This window comes from Galleria mellonella, unplaced genomic scaffold (assembly GCF_026898425.1).
Source record: "Galleria mellonella isolate WM207_F2 unplaced genomic scaffold, CSIRO_AGI_GalMel_v1 utg213, whole genome shotgun sequence".
Lineage (NCBI taxonomy): Eukaryota > Metazoa > Arthropoda > Insecta > Lepidoptera > Pyralidae > Galleria > Galleria mellonella.
Genome location: NW_026442039.1, coordinates 3197361 through 3218754, shown reverse-complemented (window position 1 = coordinate 3218754; position 21394 = coordinate 3197361). Strand labels below are relative to the sequence as shown.

Genomic DNA, 21394 nt, shown 5'->3' with positions numbered 1-21394 from the left:
AAAAATAATTTTGAGGTAAAAATATATAGGAATTTAGCATGCATAAATAAAATAGAAAATCGCTTTTGACCTACAGAAATTAACTGATTTTTTAAATCTTTTATGTATATTTCTTTCTTCTATAGCAAGCCGAATTTAACATGGAAGTGCGAGAAATGCGTACTACTCGGGTGCAGGGTTTAGTGGGATATAATTAAAGGTTGATACCTTTCAGATTTTGTCACAGTGATACTTTATTTTTATCTATATAATAATAGCTTAATATTATATAATAAATTAACATGTAGTGAAGTATCTTATAGATTAAGAATTACCCGCAATCCTCCTTATACAAATAATTTACATTTTTACCTTTTTATGAAAAATTATGACAATTTAAAAAAAAATATGCCTATTACATCCATTGTGATCTTTATTTACAATAGATTTTAATTATCAAAGAGCAATCTACAATCACATATTGTTTTTGTTAAATTATTTGGATATTTAAAATATACGACATTGTTTTACTTCTATTAAAGCTTCATACTCATATATTACTATAATAATTCGGCTCTCGTGTTAAACAAATTCAAAATTGATTTTACTCGCGGAAGAATGAGCAGCGCCTCAATGGCGGGTTAGTATTATTTAGTCATTTATTTCCTAATTTCATAATTTTCTCTATTGCCCACAAAATAACTACCTTCCTAGTTAAGAGGTAAAGTTACCTATAGTTAGATAAGTGCTTGAGACGAAATGAGACAGCAAACATCCGGCATGATGGTTTTTCTCATGCTTCTAACAAAAACGAATTTACCGATGGATTTTTGGATTTTATTACCACTTGTCTAACAAGGCTTGTTATTTTCTTCCTAGATACCTAATTAGTTTCTACTATTATAGGATTTTATTAAATTAATTAATTTCATTTAATAAATTAATTTCAGATTGAAGCTACTTGCTTTGTGGGACGATTACCCTCTCTAGAGATTTGTTAATAATGTAGAGGTTTTTTTTAATAGATAATAATGAAATGGTAACCCCGCCTGCGCTAACGGTATACGCTGGAGGAGCACTAGTAAGGGATGATAGGTGAGGATGGAAAGACGATGATTTCAGGAAGGGCCACGTGGAGGTCGACCTGATAGCGTATATTGCTAGCAATGGGACTGATCTACTGGACTAGTCCACGTTACTAGCAATCTCCCCTCCTCCCCCCAATAATGTGGAGGCCAGTCCCCATTAATTAGCAGAGGGAGACTTTGTACAAAAATCGATTGCTTGGGTACCTCTGTCCCATTCGTGTTTCTACCGTGAAGCAGTTGTGTTTGCATGGCTGTGTTTCGGTTTGAAGGGTGGGATATGGCGTTATTTTATATGAGGGGTTATGGGTATCGCATGGGGGGTATCATGGGCGAAACAGTATACTCTGTAATGTCCATGGTACTGCTCATGTCTATAGGCGACGGTAACCACTTTCCATCAGGTGGGCCGTCAGCTTGTTTGCCATTCTAAGTTGCATAAAAAAAATAGCGATGGAGGTCACGCAGAGACCTTGGAAACCATCTTTAATTCCTAATAAATTCCCCTTTACAGGCCAACTGACCTGATTTCATTCTCGTTGCTTTATTTTGCATTTTGTCTCGCCATTATACAACACTACTTTTTCATTAATTTATAAAACTAAAAGGTAAGGTAACATTTTTTAGGTCGACCAACACGCCCCCCTCACCCCCTCGAAACAGTCGTGATTAATTTGTCGCGATTTTGCCACGAGGGGCTAATTGACCTATCATCATCCTCATTGCATTGGAGCACCTGTATTATATACCGTTAGCATAGGCGGGTGCATAATTCAATCTTAATTCATTAAAAAAAAAATGTAACAGCTGGTAATCTTTTATAAATTCTTATAATTATACGAGTGCCAAGGTACTATCAGAATGATTCGCATTTGACCCTTATAATAAAGCTATAGAGTTCATAAACGTTCTGTTACATTTATGATACATGTCTGTATTTTACATAGACCACAAAGGAGTTAATAAAAAATGTATACCTACAATTATCTGTAATCCTTGGCAACCGCCGTACCCATGGATCGATAGGACGATATGGCCTATTTTATATTTTATTGACGCATAATTACCTATCATAGTTGTCAGGTTTGGGGGTATAATTTGGACGGCACACCACACTTTGAGGCATCCTTTGTTATAATACCTAGTTTACACATAAAATTGTAACAATGTTTTCTAAAATGTATGTAGATTTTTTTTATCTTTTTTATTTAGAAGCTTTTATCCTATAAGGATATGTCAGCCTCATCATACCTTAGAAAATGTATGTAGATAGTTATCATGCTAAAATTAAGACATTACATTACAATGGTCCCCAGTGGGAGATAAGGGATTGTAAGCATTAAGGCTTAACAGTCTCTTTGTTAGCAATATGCCCTGTTAGGTCGACCTCCACGCGGTTCCCGGTGGAAAATATCGGTACTTAATTCTTGTTACATTCGTCACGTTGGGCCAACTGACCTGCTTTACTTGCTCACTAGTGCCCCATTAGCGTATACTGATAGTTCAGACAGGATTACTAATTTATTATATTGCATTTAAAAAAAAAAAAAAAAACGGAATTAGGTAGCGTAAGCCAATAGCATAGCAGAGGTTACCATTATATTTTTATCCATTAAAAATCCTATAATTACTAATGAACCCAGTGTCAGTTAATTTTTATTTTTACTTTGGAAGACATTCTACTGATCGTTATTTTTTTTATTAAATTTGTTTGTAATCCGATTGCGTTTAAACGACTCAATGTTTTTTCTTTTTTTTATTTTATAAATTTTATAACGTACATATTACGATGAAACACAGACTTCATATTTTTTTTTTTAATATTATCATGACAGCCATGATGCATTTTGTAGACGAAAATGATGGATTATACAAAGCCATAATAAATACATAATCAGATAAGACATTAACATTAGCCCGTGAAATATGTACATATACTTAGCTTATATAGAAATTTACATTTTTATTCAAAGATACATTTATATTATACTTGACTAGTTCTTAGCCTCGTCGTTATCCACGTATTATCCGCTTATTGCTTAACTGTGATAAAAAGAGGTAGTTTATCGTCTCTGTCCTATATTAGCGATCAGATGGACAAGTAAAATTACAGATTAAATTTATTAGGAAATATTTCTTTGTATAACGATCTATATGTATGATGCATAATTAAATATGGCACTGCTGCTTTATTCCATCGTACTGCTCGCCATCGACAGAGAGTACCCATACATTAAAACTTGGATGGTCGTGTATTTCACTGTTTTAAAGGTACTCCCTCGCGCGGACGCTCAGGTTATGAAATGTGCTTCCTGCTGAGGTTTTCCCAGGAGATTACAGCATGGAGTAAAAAATATGCCTGGATATGTTTCAGGATCAACAATACGCGCGTAATGTCGACCTTGAAGGGGGAGAAGGATTGTTAATAAGGGAGACATTAATCCCCATTGCTAGCAATATACTCTATCAAGTCGACCTCCACGCGGTTCCTCCTGGAAACTATCGACGAATTTGACAATAATTAATCGTATCGATTAATTATTGTCAAATTTTTCACGATAGGTCAACTGACCTAACTTCATCCTTACCTATCATCTCTCACTGGTGCCCCAACAGTGTATACCACGTATACATACACATATATAAGTTACACGTAATTCGTGTGCAAACATACGATAGATACACACTGCAACCGGTCACTGCACGTAAATTTTGTTAAAAAATAAAATTTATAGTTCTAATAAAGTAAGTTAGACGAAGTGTTGTTAATTATAAATATTTTATATGTGTCGTTTCTATCTGATTGATTGCCATGTTATAGAAAAATCGATTTTTTCGACTAAGCTGGGACAGTTTGTTGTCCAACTACATTATAATATTAGGAGGGCACGGTGACAGTTGGCTGTATAGAATTGTGTCTTGGTGCTAATTTGAGTTTTGGCGGGAAAGTTGTGTAGTGGTCTGGTGAGTACTTAAATTATTAGGTTTTTATATACCCAATTAACGAAAAGTGATAATCGTTATCTATATACATGGACAAAACCATGGATGTCACAGTATACACGGTGACGACAAACTTACAAGGTCATATGCTTTCGTACCTTGTAATTTTATTATTATAATATCAGTTATAAGTGTAATTAACATGTAAGCACTTAATAAAACTATAAAAATTATAAATATTAAGTGCATAATTATTTTTACAACTTAAATTTAATATTATGTATAAAAATACACAATGATACTTTTCCGAAAATTGATAAAGTAATCTTTCTATGATCCTAATTATTCGATAATCTAATATACCATGTATGTCTAGTATTCTATTAATTTAATATCTTTCTATCTATAGATACAATCATGTTTTTAAAATTAGTAACTAGAAGATAATGCTATTGAATATGTCTATTAATATTCTTAAATAATTAGCCATGCAATTGTTAATTATTTATTCTGACTAAAAAAAAATCTTTAACCTTTAAGGTGGTTGATCATTAAACAAAATTGGACACGAAATATTAAATGAAGCTGAAATCGAGAGGTTTGTCTTGTGGTTTATTTATTTTTTTATTTTGTAATTAAAGATAATTTAAAATAAAATTTCTAAATTGTCGAATTATTCTTATTATTATAATAAAAATATAAAGTGACGATTTATAATAATAGGCGATCTTTTTCTAAATGAATTATAATTGCAATGTTTCTTGGCAGTATATACTTTTTTACAAAGTTGTACAATACAAGAGAATAAACACAAAAATTATGAAAAATTATTACTATAACGATAAAAAATGAATAAAACCACTCGCCAATTTAGAAATTTTGCCTCATATGCTCTTTACAAAATAATCAACAAAAACCACAAGTCCTGATTCTAGCGCCATCTATTATTTCGTCTCCAATTTTGTATAGTGACATGTTTTAAATCTCAAGGCTACATATGTATGTCTTGTAAACACCTACCAAATAACAATCATAATGATCTCATCTATGACTTTCTTACAAGCATCCACGCTCCAACGGCTTAACAAATCTCTATAGAATGCATCTTTATATGCACAGTAATATATGTAATATTTGGTACAAAGAAGGATAGGCGATTGTTATCTCGACCACACACACAAAGTCGCGGGTACAGCTAGTAATTCAGATAAGCGATCTCTAAAAAAAAAGTTATTTAACAAATTTTGCGTAGGCTTGGCTATGACGCATACGTTTGTTCAACCATGACTCGTCAAAAGGATTGTCTTAGTCAGTAGACTAGATATATACCTAAGTATTATACCTAAGTCACCATGTAGTCTACTAGAATATATGGCGTGAATTTACTGGGTACAGAGAAATAACACCTGAGTTCTCAGGAATGGCAACGCATGGGGGGTATCATGGACGAAACAGTATACTCTGTTATGTCCATGGTACTGCTCATGTCTATAGGCGACGGTTACCACTTTCCATCAGGTGAGCCGTCAGCTTGTTTGCCATTCTAAGTTGTATAAAAAGAATAGTCTAGTTGCCTTAAGAGGCTAAGGAAAGTCACAATATCATATAACACAAAAGTTAGCGAGTCAGTTTAACCATAGTTCCTGTGTCATCATTATCATCATATCAGTCATTAATTGCCCACTGCTGAACATAGGGCTCCCCTTTTTGGTATTTGTCAGTTTTGCCAGTAGTTGCCATGCTTGGCAAGCGGGTCAAAAACGCAGTTAACCATAAAGTTCTCTTAGTCTTACGACATCCACGGAATAAAAAGGATGGCCCATTCTATGCCGGGACCACACGGCGGCGAATTAGTTCCTGTGTAAAGGATATAAAATTAATTTGTCCTTTTTTTTCCGCAGCCTGCTTCAACTACGACAACACTCCAAAGGCCGACAAAGGTGACAAGTTGGACATTATGGAAACTGGACGTAAGTTATTTATGCTTCGTACACGCTTGAAAACTTTTCTTTATCTTGGTATTTGTTTTTTTTTTAAATGGGTAAAAATGAATGGTAACCCCGTCGGTGCTATAGGTGAAAGTGAAAGCAGGTCAAACATATAGAAATGAATTCCACAATAATTAATTATGAAGGTTTCCAGGGGAAACTGCGTGGAGATCAACTTGACAAGGTATATTGCTAGTAACAGGGCTTCTAGACGTTATTAATAATCTCTTTCCCCTAAACATTTATATATTAAGAGAGATCAAATCTTATATGATTGAAGGATTAGCTAAATGTCTCCAGAACCACAAAAAATCACCATATATGCATGGGGTATCGGAAATATAGGTTTCATTATATATATTTATGAATTTTTGAGACGAGTACTTAGTTCTCTCTATCTACTGTACAATGATCCCGGTGTAAATATACCTAATGAAATATTGGGATAGATTTAATTCAAAATTTCATTGAAATCCGTTCAAACAATTCTTCGAGATGCCGTAGCAACCTGACAGACACTGATACAATTTACAATTTTATTACAGTGTAGAAGACATATAATGAAATAATTATTATTAACAAATAACACTAATTATAGTCATAATACAAATTATAATAAAAAAATAAAATAGATACCAGAAAGAGACTTTGCACAAAAGTCGTTTGCTTGGGTACCTCTGTCTCATTCGTGTTTCAACCGTAAAGCAGTTGTGTTTGCATGGTTGTGTTTCGGTTTGAAGGGTGGGATATGGCGTGAATTTACTGGATACAGAGGAATAACATCTGAGTCCTTAGGAATGGCAACGAATGGGGGGTATCATGGGCGAAACAGTATACTCTGTTATGTACATGGTACTGCACATGTGTTTTGTTTTTTTTTTTTATACAACTTAGAATGGCAAACAATCTGACCGCCCACCTGATGGAAAGTGGTAACCGTCGCCTATAGACATGATCTATCTATAGACGACGGTTACCTCTTTCCATCAGGTGGGCCATGAGCTTGTTTGCCATTCTAAGTTGTATAAAAAAAAAAAAAACGATATCCATAAAAAATAAAGAAAGAAGACAAATAATAAAACAGAATGTTCTATAAGCTCTACGATAGTATCAAATAGTGAGGTATCTATTATTGTAACAATAATATTTTTCTATTTAAAAATCCTAATACATAAGCTTAGGTATTACTGAGCATTGTTCTCTGCGCCTTTCAGCACGCGATTGTGTGGTAAAACAAAGCAAATATAAAACCATTCAAGCGTTGCTTTATTAAGTTCTTGACCTAATATTGGCATGTAGATCACATATCCAGATTAGCTATTGTGAAAAACATCTAGTTTATTTTAAATACTAAAGGTGGAGGGAGATCATGAATAATGATTACTAGTGGCCTCATTACTATTAGGTTGACCTCCATCTCCATATTTACGGTCCTCCCTAGATAATTATTATTGTGGTTAAATCCTAGCAAACTCATTACAATGAGCTAACTGAACTGGAACTTGAAACCGTAAATCAATAATGTAAGTAGATATCTTGCAAGATAACTCTATTCAAGACATGTAGGATAACTAACACTGAAAGCATTGATGACTGCAGCGTGATTCAAACAAGCATAAGTCAGTATCATCTTTATGTCTATATTCCATATTCGTAGGGGGTCGTATATTTTTCTTTTAAATACATCACTATTTGTAGTCATTTCGGTATCTATTTACTTCGTTTCTGGCCATGTCATTACATCTGTCTCCATTTATCTCTTTTTCGGTCTCCCTCTACATTTGCGACCATTTACATTAAAACTTTTCATAATGTTATTAAATGCGGAAAATTATTTTATATTTGTTAACATGTTTGCGAATAATTTTATGTACTTGTAGTAACTATTATATTATCAGTGATAGGTTGTTACTACGTTAGTAACAGGTGTAAAAATACACATAGACGTTAACTAGAATCTGTTACGGAAATGCGGGTTGTATTATTTTATCAAAAATATACACGTATGTATGGAAATGATCCTGTAGATATTAGCATACAGTTAAGTTTTTAATTTTAATATTTTTTTAAAAATCACAATGTAATCTATATTGATATTTTTACAAAAATATTGGACTGAGATCTTAAATAAAAATTTGACAATAGATTTTAATTTAATATATTGGCGGCCGGACGTATAACTATAAGCCAAATCCTTTAGTAATATGGATAAAATCATATTAGGCCGACCCCAAATAATAATCGGGATAAGAGTAGGAAGATGATGATATTAGGATTGGAACCGATCCTGAAATATCATTTTCTATGCTAAACCAGTCTTCAAAAATAATTAATTTGACGATTTTTAAAACAAGATGGGTTTTGTTTCTCACATATACGTAAATGTATAAATAGGTATTTAATATAATTTATATTTCAACCTCCTTATTCATAAAAACTAAAAGGTCCTACAAATTTATTTTACCTCTTAAAATTTTGTCACTGTCTTTTAAATTGAGAAATTAGCGTAAAAGAAAGAGACAAAACATTTTTATAGCTAAAGTAGGTTTATAAGAGGATTTACCAGAGGGAGACTTTGTACAAAAGTCGTTTGCTTGGGCACTTCTGTTTCATTTCTGTTTCTACCGTGAAGCAGTTGTGTTTGCACGGCTGTATTTCGGTTTGAAGGGTGGAACATGGCAGATAATTTACAGAATACAGAGAAATAACACCCAAGTCCTCAGGAATGGCTACGCATGGGGGGGGGGGGGGTATCATAAGCGAAACAGTATACTCTGTTATGTCCATGCTACTGGTCAAGTCTATAGACGACGGTTACCACATTCCACCAGGTGGACCGTCAGCTTGTTTGCCATTCTAAGTTGCATAAAAAAAACTTTATAAAAGGATTGATATTTTTATGAATAAAGGGGTTAGAGTTTAAGAACTTGGGTAAATATAGTTACGAGTCATTTGTCTCAAGTGTAAGGTTATGCTAAAAGTTACATAAGAGCGATATACAGTACTATATAATTACTATAAAATAAAATTTTTTGTAACTTGTGAGTGTTTTGTGACTTTGTTACATCGCTTATCTTGATATTATTGTGTTTAAGAGGACTGATTATTTTCTAGAATTTTCACATGTTAAACTATCTCATGTCTCACCTGTATATACTTCAATAAATTTTGAATCAAGTATCTATAGGTATAGCTTAATTATATTTGTGTGTTTTTCTTTATCACCTATTTTATTCGTCTATTTAATTGAAACTTGCATGTTGATTAAAGTTACGTTCGTTTGACATGCAAACGTCACCCACCACACGACACCGTGTAAATAAGTTATATGGATCTTTGGGGATATAATAAATTGTATATTAGATTATTGAAATGAATGCGAAATCGACGTGCGTTATGAGACGAGTTCTGGAGGAGATGAAAACAAGAGATGTAAGGATAGAGGCCTTAGACATTCGTATCTCTGTGCCTACCCAAAACGGGACTTGACGTGAAGATACACAGATAGGTATATTATTTTTTTATAAGAGTAAAGCACTGTTTGCCTTTAAAATATTATACTTTTCACCCCGCCAATCAACATAATACTATTATGGCATGATGTGTTACATTTACAAGTGTTTAAAATCATGAATATTGGATTGTACGTAGCAAACAAGGGAATCGATTTTATGTACCGCTTTAGACGACCCCATATACGGAACTACAATCACAACGACCGGTAATTATGAATATCAACGCGAAATTAGACATGTATTCATCATCATCATATCGGCTTTTAACTGTCCACTGCTGAATAAGCCTCCCCCTTGGGGGGGTTTTGCCAGTAGTTGCCACGCTTGGCAGGCAGATTGATAATTCCAGTTAAGCTTTGGAGATGTTTTAAAAGGGACGCTGCTGATCATCCCTCGTCCTCCTTTAGTTGCCTCTTGCGACACCCAAGGAAAGAATTGGGTGGTATATTCTTTGCTGGGACCACACGGGAATTGTACACATCTATTGCAATTACTAAACCTACAGAACGCAATGAGAGACTTTTTTTTATACAACTTAAAATGGCAAACAAGCTGACGGCCCACCTGATGGAAAGTGGTAACCGTCGCCTAGAGACATGAGTAGTACCATGGACATAACAGAGTGTACTGTTTCGCCCATAATACCCCCCATGCGTTGCCATTCCTGAGGACTCAGATGTTATTCCTCTGTACCCTGTAAATTCACGCTATATCCCACCCTTCAAACCGAAACACAGCTATGCAAACACAACTGCTTCACGGTTGAAACACGAATGGAACAGAGGTACCCAAGCAATCGACTTTTGTACAAAGTCTCCCTCTAGACTCTAAAAATATTTGATGCAATCTCAAGATCGTTTGATTAATCGCATTTGCTATGACATTATTGTATTAAGTTGACGATCATCAGCTGCAATGTTATCTTTAGGTTAAATTTGGGAACTTTAAACCATTTAACGGAGCCCATATATGTAAATTGAATTTTTTAGACAGCATTTTAAAATATATTGATACTCAGCATTTTTAGTTTCACTAACTTGGCAACACTGGTCTGACGTTTGTCTCTCGAGCACATCCAATAAGATTTCCCTCCGGAGCAGCGTCCATTCGTTTTTGAGAGCATAAAATTATAAATCGAAGAGATAAATTTTCCGTATACATATGTATGACAATAGGTTTATTTGACTGGAAAAAGTCCGTCTTTGAAGAACAATAATAATATATATCAATTATATGTATATATATATATATATATATATATATATATATATATATATATATATATATATATATATATATATGGAGCTTATATTAATTGAATTAATTAAAATATTAATGTAAAATCAATATGTTGATTCTTACAAATATAAAGGAATTTTATTGATGGATAAAAAATTAAAAGACATTCCACCTGCGCTATTAGTACACGCTGGCAGTGTACCAGCGTAGAATACTAGACGAGGATGAAAGTAGGTCATATAGCTCAGCGTAACATATTTATCTGGAATTAACCACGATATTTTCCGGGGCAGCCGCGTGGAGGTCGATCTAAAAGTAATAGGCCTATTACTTCCCAGTACTAACAATCTCTTTTACCATTACATAATAGATTACATATGTACGTTATAATAAGATTCCAGTCTCAAGTTGCTATCCAATCTATAAATCGATAGATACATTATCGCTATCGGGTGCATGAGATAGAATGAGACAGCGACGTTCGGCACCCTGTTTCGTCATCTGCCTAAGGGGTTTATGGAGAAGTCGTGTCTACTACTTATTTAGAATTAAAAGTAAAGTCATAAATCACTGTCTGTAGGATATAATAAGTACAATACATCGTTTTTCTTTTATAAATTCTCTATTAAGGTTTTCTATTATTAGTTCATTTATACGAAATTCCATTAGTTACTGTAATACACCATAAGGTAATTAGTAATGAGAACAAACCTAAATTTGTTACTTGGGGGGAAAGGGATTGTTAGTAATGGAGACTAAGAATCCCATTGCAATATACCCAACCAGGTCGACCTCCTCGCGGTTCTTCCTGAAAACTATCATGGTTAATTTCTGATGAATTCATCATGATGGGCTAACTGGCCTGTTTTCATTCTCATCTATCACCCTTCACTAGTGCTCCGCCAGCGTATCCCGTTAGCGCAGGCAGGGTTACCATTCCATTTTCACCCATCAAAAAAAAATTGTTACTTATATAAATTATATTTTCAGCCGACTTCAAAATGAAGAAGCTTCTTAATTTGGTTGTATTTTTTAAAATACAAGTCGTACCTATGTCGTCGATACTTATTTATTTGTCAAAAAAGTAATAAATGTTTTAATTAATTCATTATTACTAAAAAGAAGGTAGGGAGATATGTTAGGAGAAATTTCTGCAATGTTTTTATGCCCATGTATGCAGGTAGTATTTTATTAATTTATCTTTTATCTGAAACCCTATTACCTAATAAACTACTGAATGAATACAATATGTTAAACAATGCCCGGCCCTACCCAGAATCGAACAAACTAGATACAATCATAACATTTCCTGCGTCAGGAACTAGGTCGATGTTGTTAATGAATATTTTTCTAATACTCCATTCATTCGCTCCATTCTTTCTTCTTCTTGTTCAGTTGGTGTTCAGTAGTGCTATTCTCTAAGCAAACAGCCTAGACATCAGCCTTGACGCAGCGATGAAATATTGAAATGGTATTCACTAATTCTTAAGACGCGACACTAGCGCCCAAAGACGAGCTCAAAGACGAGCGGCATAAACGGGAACTACTCAAGGCTGTGCGATTTGACATTTTGCCATAGTATTTGGTATTCACTAACAAAAATCAGCCTCGCCTTCGCCGACAGCCTAGCCTACAGCCTCGATTTCTTATGTCAAACTCAAAAGCTTTGTTTTCTACGCTGTTTGCATAGTATTCTTTTAATATATTTATTTGTTTCTTGAATTCTGTGATTATTAAATGTATTGAAATTATCAATTTGTGTTTAAAAACGATTGCTGCCCGTTTATGTGTAATGACCCATTTGTTGAAAGAAGCTAAAATAGAAAATGATTGTAAGAAATGCCGACAATCAACAACTTTATGTGATGTGGATTATATTCATCATTACCGACTTTCTGAAGAATTAATCAATATGTTAGAAAAAGAATTGTCACCATGTATGCCTGTTCCAGAGAGTTGTTAAAGCTAAAGGTTTGTAACTTAAATTTTATTAATTGATGGTATTAGGTACATAAATAAATTTAAAGCAGGAAAAAGAATACTTTGCAGTGATTGTGTGCACTTGTTTATTTTATTGAGACAAGCTTAATTGTGTCAGCAGATGTTTGTGTAGGGAACAACTAGCTAGTTAATAATGGTGTGTAACAAGTATTCTAGTATGCATAATAATACTTCTGGTGTTACAAATATTCATGGATCATGGTAACCGTTTCCCATTAGGTGATCCATAAGCTTAGTGGCCTCTGGTTTTGTATAAAAATAACTATGTCTAATATGTTAGAAAGAAACCAACTTAGTTAAACATGTAGTAAATTATTAATTCATGTCAATTAATTTTTGTTAAATTAGACCACTAAATTTAGCATTCAGGTTGAAACTATTATAAAAAATTGTTTCAAAATCATAGTTTTAAAAAACATGACACACATAAATTCAGGATTGGCTATGTGGCTAATTAAAAATAATTAACATTACTTGTTTTTTTTCAGGTGATTTTGAAACTCATTTAGTAGCATGACACAAACCCTTGGACAGCCACAATAATAGTAGTGTATTGCTGTATTGTTTGTGATATGCTGATAATATGATGCAGTTACATCATCTATACAAAATGAAGAAGCACAAAAGAAAATTTTGTAGTCTGAAAATAAGCTAGCTATACTTTTTGTACTTATATCTTAAAACTATTTTCAAATACTTTTTTATTGTTACATTTTTGTCTACCTGTGAATTAAAATTAATATTATATTATGTTGTAAATGTATATTTTAATTTAAAATTATTATAATTAATTCATATTATAACTAGTATGGAGTAAGAAATTAAAAAAAATATTCATTAAAAATTATTTATTTGAAATTGAAACAAGTTTATAATTATAAAATTTTATTGTAATTGTGTTTTTATTTGAAAATTATATAAGATGAAACTTATATTTCAAAATTACTAATGACTATTAAATGACATAATTTAATCTTATATTTTCAATAATGAACTTGATTTAACTAATAATTCCAATAACTCTTGTTATGTTTGGCAGTGTATATTTTTAGAAATGTATTATTGTAAAATCTATTAGTATTTTAAAAACCAAAATTGAGGTTTCTCCCCTTCTTCACAATGGATGGTAGAATCATAAAGAATTACCATTTATAATATTTTAAATTTAATTGAATAAAAATTATTTGACATTTTTTTAAAAAATTTTTAATTAAATCGTACAATGGCTGACTTTAATTTAGTCATATCTCATTCATTAGCTATAAGATATGAACTAGTGTTGTCTGATTCTCTATCAAAATTTGTTCTGTCTCTACTCGGTGCTCTTCAGTGGCAACAAATCTTTGCGAGACTACTCTCTTTCTAGTTGAGGCTGCTATTGTGAAGGAGATAAGTGTCATCGGGATACTGTCAGTCAAATGACGGCGTGGACCTAAAAATAACAATAAGACCAATTAGACACATAATTCTAAAATTATAAATTAGTTATTTATTTAAGATACTCCACAAAAATATAATTAATCCTTTTTTCTGTTCGTGTATGTCCTGTCACAAGCCATGTCTGATTCTTTATATAATCCATCAGCATCTCCGACTACTTTGCGAAGGGACCTCATTTCATGGCATGTTACGAGATATGCATTTATTTTAGTTACTAAAAATATAACCTTAAAAACAGTACAAGTAAATAAAAAGCACATTTTACTTACGTATTTGATAGATACATCCAAACTTATAAAACGTTGGTAAAGTTACGTTAATTTTATTAATTATTTTTAAAAGAGAATAAACAAATACAAAAAGTGCGCCTCTGGAATGTTAAGTACAAGGAATATAATACTCTCTACGTACCTACTTTTTTTTTTTTAGTACGTTTGTTCCGTTTGGAACAGGCTAAGGTCGGAGACCATGCTGCCTAGTCTTCAAAAAGATAATTTCTACGTACCTACGTATAAGTGTTATTTGTTTATTTTACGGCAATGGAAGCAAGGGTATTCAAACAAATCTTAACTTTAAAAAACAAAATCAAATGTTTGATGTATAAATTTATGTTTATTTTATATAATATTTATTTAAATAACATTCTAAACTGAATAAAACATTCCATTTGTCAATAAAATATTATATTTCTACAGTTATCGGTTTCATTTTACGGTTTTTGTTGCAAGCCCTATCTCGTCCGTGCGCACAGCCTCGAGTTATCACAGCCTACAGTTCGTCGATGAGGTTTGACACGTTAGTGAATACCAATTACCGCAGCGCTGTAGCCACGGTCGTTCGCAAGGCTGATCAGTAGTGCTATTCTCTAAGCAAACAGCCTAGACATCAGCCTTGACGCAGCGATGAAATATTGAAATGGTATTCACTAATTCTTAAGACGCGACACTAGCGCCCAAAGACGAGCTCAAAGACGAGCGGCATAAACGGGAACTACTCAAGGCTGTGCGATTTGACATTTTGCCATAGTATTTGGTATTCACTAACAAAAATCAGCCTCGCCTTCGCCGACAGCCTAGCCTACAGCCTCGATTTCTTATGTCAAACTCAAAAGCTTTGTTTTCTACGCTGTTTGCATAGTATTCATCTAATATATTTATTTGTTTCTTGAATTCTGTGATTATTAATTGTATTGAAATTATCAATTTGTGTTTAAAAACGATTGCTGCCCGTTTATGTGTAATGACCCATTTGTTGAAAGAAGCTAAAATAGAAAATGATTGTAAGAAATGCCGACAATCAACAACTTTATGTGATGTGGATTATATTCATCATTACCGACTTTCTGAAGAATTAATCAATATGTTAGAAAAAGAATTGTCACCATGTATGCCTGTTCCAGAGAGTTGTTAAAGCTAAAGGTTTGTAACTTAAATTTTATTAATTGATGGTATTAGGTACATAAATAAATTTAAAGCAGGAAAAAGAATACTTTGCAGTGATTGTGTGCACTTGTTTATTTTATTGAGACAAGCTTAATTGTGTCAGCAGATGTTTGTGTAGGGAACAACTAGCTAGTTAATAATGGTGTGTAACAAGTATTCTAGTATGCATAATAATACTTCTGGTGTTACAAATATTCATGGATCATGGTAACCGTTTCCCATTAGGTGATCCATAAGCTTAGTGGCCTCTGGTTTTGTATAAAAATAACTATGTCTAATATGTTAGAAAGAAACCAACTTAGTTAAACATGTAGTAAATTATTAATTCATGTCAATTAATTTTTGTTAAATTAGACCACTAAATTTAGCATTCAGGTTGAAACTATTATAAAAAATTGTTTCAAAATCATAGTTTTAAAAAACATGACACACATAAATTCAGGATTGGCTATGTGGCTAATTAAAAATAATTAACATTACTTGTTTTTTTTCAGGTGATTTTGAAACTCATTTAGTAGCATGACACAAACCCTTGGACAGCCACAATAATAGTAGTGTATTGCTGTATTGTTTGTGATATGCTGATAATATGATGCAGTTACATCATCTATACAAAATGAAGAAGCACAAAAGAAAATTTTGTAGTCTGAAAATAAGCTAGCTATACTTTTTGTACTTATATCTTAAAACTATTTTCAAATACTTTTTTATTGTTACATTTTTGTCTACCTGTGAATTAAAATTAATATTATATTATGTTGTAAATGTATATTTTAATTTAAAATTATTATAATTAATTCATATTATAACTAGTATGGAGTAAGAAATTAAAAAAAATATTCATTAAAAATTATTTATTTGAAATTGAAACAAGTTTATAATTATAAAATTTTATTGTAATTGTGTTTTTATTTGAAAATTATATAAGATGAAACTTATATTTCAAAATTACTAATGACTATTAAATGACATAATTTAATCTTATATTTTCAATAATGAACTTGATTTAACTAATAATTCCAATAACTCTTGTTATGTTTGGCAGTGTATATTTTTAGAAATGTATTATTGTAAAATCTATTAGTATTTTAAAAACCAAAATTGAGGTTTCTCCCCTTCTTCACAATGGATGGTAGAATCATAAAGAATTACCATTTATAATATTTTAAATTTAATTGAATAAAAATTATTTGACATTTTTTTAAAAAATTTTAATTAAATCGTACAATGGCTGACTTTAATTTAGTCATATCTCATTCATTAGCTATAAGATATGAACTAGTGTTGTCTGATTCTCTATCAAAATTTGTTCTGTCTCTACTCGGTGCTCTTCAGTGGCAACAAATCTTTGTGAGACTACTCTCTTTCTAGTTGAGGCTGCTATTGTGAAGGAGATAAGTGTCATCGGGATACTGTCAGTCAAATGACGGCGTGGACCTAAAAATAACAATAAGACCAATTAGACACATAATTCTAAAATTATAAATTAGTTATTTATTTAAGATACTCCACAAAAATATAATTAATCCTTTTTTCTGTTCGTGTATGTCCTGTCACAAGCCATGTCTGATTCTTTATATAATCCATCAGCATCTCCGACTACTTTGCGAAGGGACCTCATTTCATGGCATATTACGAGATATGCATTTATTTTAGTTACTAAAAATATAACCTTAAAAACAATACAAGTAAATAAAAAGCACATTTTACTTACGTATTTGATAGATACATCCAAACTTATAAAAAGTTGGTAAAGTTACGTTAATTTTATTAATTATTTTTAAAAGAGAATAAACAAATACAAAAAGTGCGCCTCTGGAATGTTAAGTACAAGGAATATAATACTCTCTACGTACCTACGTATAAGTGTTATTTGTTTATTTTACGGCAATGGAAGCAAGGGTATTCAAACAAATCTTAACTTTAAAAAACAAAATCAAATGTTTGATGTATAAATTTATGTTTATTTTATATAATATTTATTTAAATAACATTCTAAACTGAATAAAACATTCCATTTGTCAATAAAATATTATATTTCTACAGTTATCGGTTTCATTTTACGGTTTTTGTTGCAAGCCCTATCTCGTCCGTGCGCACAGCCTCGAGTTATCACAGCCTACAGTTCGTCGATGAGGTTTGACACGTTAGTGAATACCAATTACCGCAGCGCTGTAGCCACGGTCGTTCGCAAGGCTGATCAGCCTAGAGCTCGTCGGCGGGCGCAGCGTTGCGGTAGATTTTTAGTGAATAGCATTGCAGTCTAGAGCTCGTCGGCGGGCGCAGCGTTGCGGTAGATTTTTAGTGAATAGCATTGCAGTCTAGAGCTCGTCGGCGGGCGCAGCGTTGCGGTAGATTTTTAGTGAATAGCATTGCAGTTCTGACAGCTTAGAGACGTATCGCAAAATGCGGGACTATTTGTGACCCGACACGTGCTCTCTAAATACATACATGTGCAAATATAGTGAAAATAACCAAGATGTATCTTGGCAAACCTAAAACTACGTCCAATAGTAAGTAATCTGTTTCTGTGGTTATTTAGGTTTCCTTTTTTTATGCCAATAAAAAATAAAATAAAAAAATAATTGCTTTAGCTTAATTTGACTTAAAATTAAAAATTTTTGGTCTCTTAACATTGAACAAAACTCATAAATATAATTGTAATTATAAAAATTCAAGAAAATAATAGGTGAAATGGATTTGAAATTACGTTAGCATAAAAAATTATGTTTCAAATAGGTGATTAACGTCTTATGAATACGATTTCCCTTCTCGTACAAAGCTTTAATATCTTAGTGTACTTAATAACATATTTCATCAAATATATTTTATGTAGAAAACTAATTTATTGTTGTTTGTCGCCGGTATCGATTTGTATCCACAGCTAGCATGGCAACGGGGTAACGGTAATATAAAAATAATGTGCCGACTGTACTCGTAGCGTAAAATGAAATGTAGTTTCTTTCTGCTGCATTATTTATCTGCAAAATATTACGACACGAAAATAATAGGTCATTCTGAACATTGTCTACTGATCACCGTATTTGAAACTACTTCAATAAATGGAAGAGATTATCAATTCGGGTTTTTTATGTTTTTAATAAACCGATTCGGATTTTTTTTATTTAAAATATACTTTATGGTTGGTCCTATGAAAATTCTTCAAAATTGGTTCAAAAGTTTAGTTATGAAATCATAATTACTATTTTTGCCAAGATTGTTTCTTTTTTGTGGAGCAAAATCTACTTCTCATTCTTATAAGAGACGTATTGACTGGAATTGATACTAGATAGATACCTAGTAGTCATAATGCACATATGTCTCTCTACTGAACTTATATAAGGGTAAAAATCTTGAGCATTCAGTTCTCTTTGTATATTTTATAAAGTAGGTCCCAGGATAAAGAAGGTGAATGTAGATTAATGTAGGTAGGTTAATGTGAAAATAAAAAATAGGTATAAACGTAACGAATGCAAACTGATGCCATTGATTATGCTTTTGGACGTTTATATTTTAACATCTAGTACAAAGTAAAACAAAGTATTTTCTCTAAAAATGTTTCAATAGAAACATTATAATTTTCATTATAATTATTGACTATTATCACGTAAATCTTTGTTTTGTTTGTATTTAATATTTACTATATACTTAGACACATTTTCAGACTTTTGTACACACATTTATTATTTTATTAATTCTTTAATGAAAATTGCAAAATATATTTAGTACACTATATATTATTTTTTTATACAATAAGTACGAAATTAATTATTATATTTTTATAAATATAAACTATTCCTAGTAAAGAAACTACTCGTATTTGGTCGTTATTGTTATAATACAGTTTGGGTTCGCGTGACTAATTCGTAGCGAAATGAATTAAATTGGGCAATTATGTTTCACCAAACAACTTACTATTTGAATTAGAATACATATCTACCTATATTTTTATAATCATTAATATTAATTAACACGTCGACACTCTAGAGACAACAGGTTTTTAGGGCTGGCAACACGTACCTATTCGGCCTAGTGCTGTCGTTTATAACCTACAGTAACCATTTACTATCAAACGTGCCCTGTTTATTGTTCAGAGGGATTATTAATAATGAGATCTGATGGCCCCATTGCGAGCAATACACCCTACCTTTTTGATCTCCGCGCTGTCTTTCTTGGAATTATTTATTCCTTGTAAATATGTGACAATGAGCTAAGGTACCTGACTTCATTCTCTCCTATTACCACTCACTGTTATCCGACAATATATATAGACATATTTTGAGGGTCCGTCTTGACCTTGCTCACCACGGAATTGTCTGGTTCTTATCCCAGAATTGGGAGATGATCTCTTAGAAGAGTGCGTGTCTAACAAAGCGCTTAATTTCAATAGGCGGGGACCTTCTTGCAAGACAATCTTAAATACCCCAATGTCAGCGTGTATCATAACTATAGCGCAAGCGGGTTTACCATTTTCATCCCATCGGACTATTCGTATTAAAACAGCGCCTTCTTGATATAGACAGTATATTCAACTTATTAATTTTGAAGAATAAATAGTTAAAAATAGGCAATTTTAATAAACAATTTTTTTATGTGTGACTTAAAAATTCTCCTATTATAAAGATCAACAGATCAATCGCATATCTGGAATTAGCCTATCTACTAGCTTGGCAGGTGAGTTGACAACCGCAGTTAGGTTTTGGTAATGTTTTAAAAGGGACGATGCTGCCCATCCCTCGACCATCAAGTTCCCTTAGTTGCCTCTGCGACACCCGTGGGAAAGGAAAGGGATAGTCTAGTCTAGTAATTAAAAATGATGCATATGACGACTTAATAATACCTTTAATGAAAATATATAATTTGTATTTACAGTAGCATGGCACAGACCTCAGTCGGCTTCCTCCCGTGTGGAGGAGGAACTCATACAAAAGAGTACCAGAGCCCTCGCCACTACCACCGACCCGCTGGAAAAGTTACGTCTGCTATGCCTGTCTCGTGGTGCTTCAGGAATTATGGGACTTTCGAGGTGAGGGATATGTTAGACAAAACCTTTTTTATATACCTAGACATAGGAAACAAGCTGATCCACCTGATGGACTATGGTAACTGTCGAACAATGAGGTGGTTACTGGTAACATAAATATGTTGTGGCACCCATGGCGTTGCTATTCCTAAAGAATAAGGTCAAGGGACCTTCAAAGCAAAACACAGTTATGCGAGTACATACATCTACTTGACAGTAGAAAGACAGATAAGACAGATGTTTTATATAAAGTTTCCCTTTGGTCATGCAGTATTGTCATACATTATGTTTTATCTATATTGTAATAGACATAAAAAAGTATGACTGTCCAAAATTAAGTCCAATGCGAAATTTAAATTAAAATTGCCTGAAAACAGGCATTGTATATCTGAGATGGAATAATAAATCTAGTGATAGTCTTTATAAAACTAAATAATTTGCGTCAAGAACTCACCTATACTGTATTTATTATTGTTATTTATTTAAATAAATAACGAAATAAATATCACTGGACTTAGTACACAATGCCATGTAATTTTAAGCCTATATTATGTACTTTTTTGTAAAATATACTTATTTACTTAAGATATTAATTAGTGTTTAATAAATTTAATTAAATTCTGTTTCCAGAATCTTTCGCCGCATGGACGATGATGGTAGCAAGCAGCTAAACAAAGAAGAGTTTCTTAACGGCATTAAGGAAACAGGATTGGAGCTAAGCAAAGAGGTAAAGTTTATA

General features: G+C 32.5%; 1 protein-coding gene and 3 long non-coding RNA genes across 6 annotated transcripts in view; 2 read left to right on the top strand and 2 right to left on the bottom strand.

Annotated features, from left to right (window-relative positions):
* Positions 1-21394, top strand: part of LOC113515295 (calcyphosin-like protein) — a 79802-nt gene that overhangs the window by 53001 nt on the left and 5407 nt on the right. The window contains exons 1-4 of one of the 3 annotated variants that reach the window (XM_052894516.1): positions 3890-4028; positions 5909-5977; positions 20505-20658; positions 21286-21382. In XM_052894516.1, coding sequence (XP_052750476.1) covers positions 5965-5977; positions 20505-20658; positions 21286-21382 — 264 coding nt within the window. In that variant the 5' untranslated portion in view covers positions 3890-4028; positions 5909-5964. Of the gene's footprint in view, positions 1-3889; positions 4029-5908; positions 5978-17962; positions 18146-20504; positions 20659-21285; positions 21383-21394 lie in introns of those variants that run through there. The other 2 variants (XM_052894514.1, XM_052894515.1) reach the window with 2 other exon arrangements.
* LOC128200595 (uncharacterized) lies at positions 13584-15029 on the bottom strand. Its single transcript, XR_008252797.1, has 3 exons — positions 14696-15029; positions 14460-14601; positions 13584-14182 (listed from the first exon to the last, which is right to left on the bottom strand). It is a non-coding gene; the product is annotated as an uncharacterized LOC128200595 (long non-coding RNA).
* Positions 15049-17677, top strand: LOC128200594 (uncharacterized). Its single transcript, XR_008252796.1, has 2 exons — positions 15049-15608; positions 16127-17677. It is a non-coding gene; the product is annotated as an uncharacterized LOC128200594 (long non-coding RNA).
* LOC128200596 (uncharacterized) lies at positions 16852-17900 on the bottom strand. The gene is made up of 2 exons (XR_008252798.1): positions 17347-17900; positions 16852-17069 (listed from the first exon to the last, which is right to left on the bottom strand). It is a non-coding gene; the product is annotated as an uncharacterized LOC128200596 (long non-coding RNA).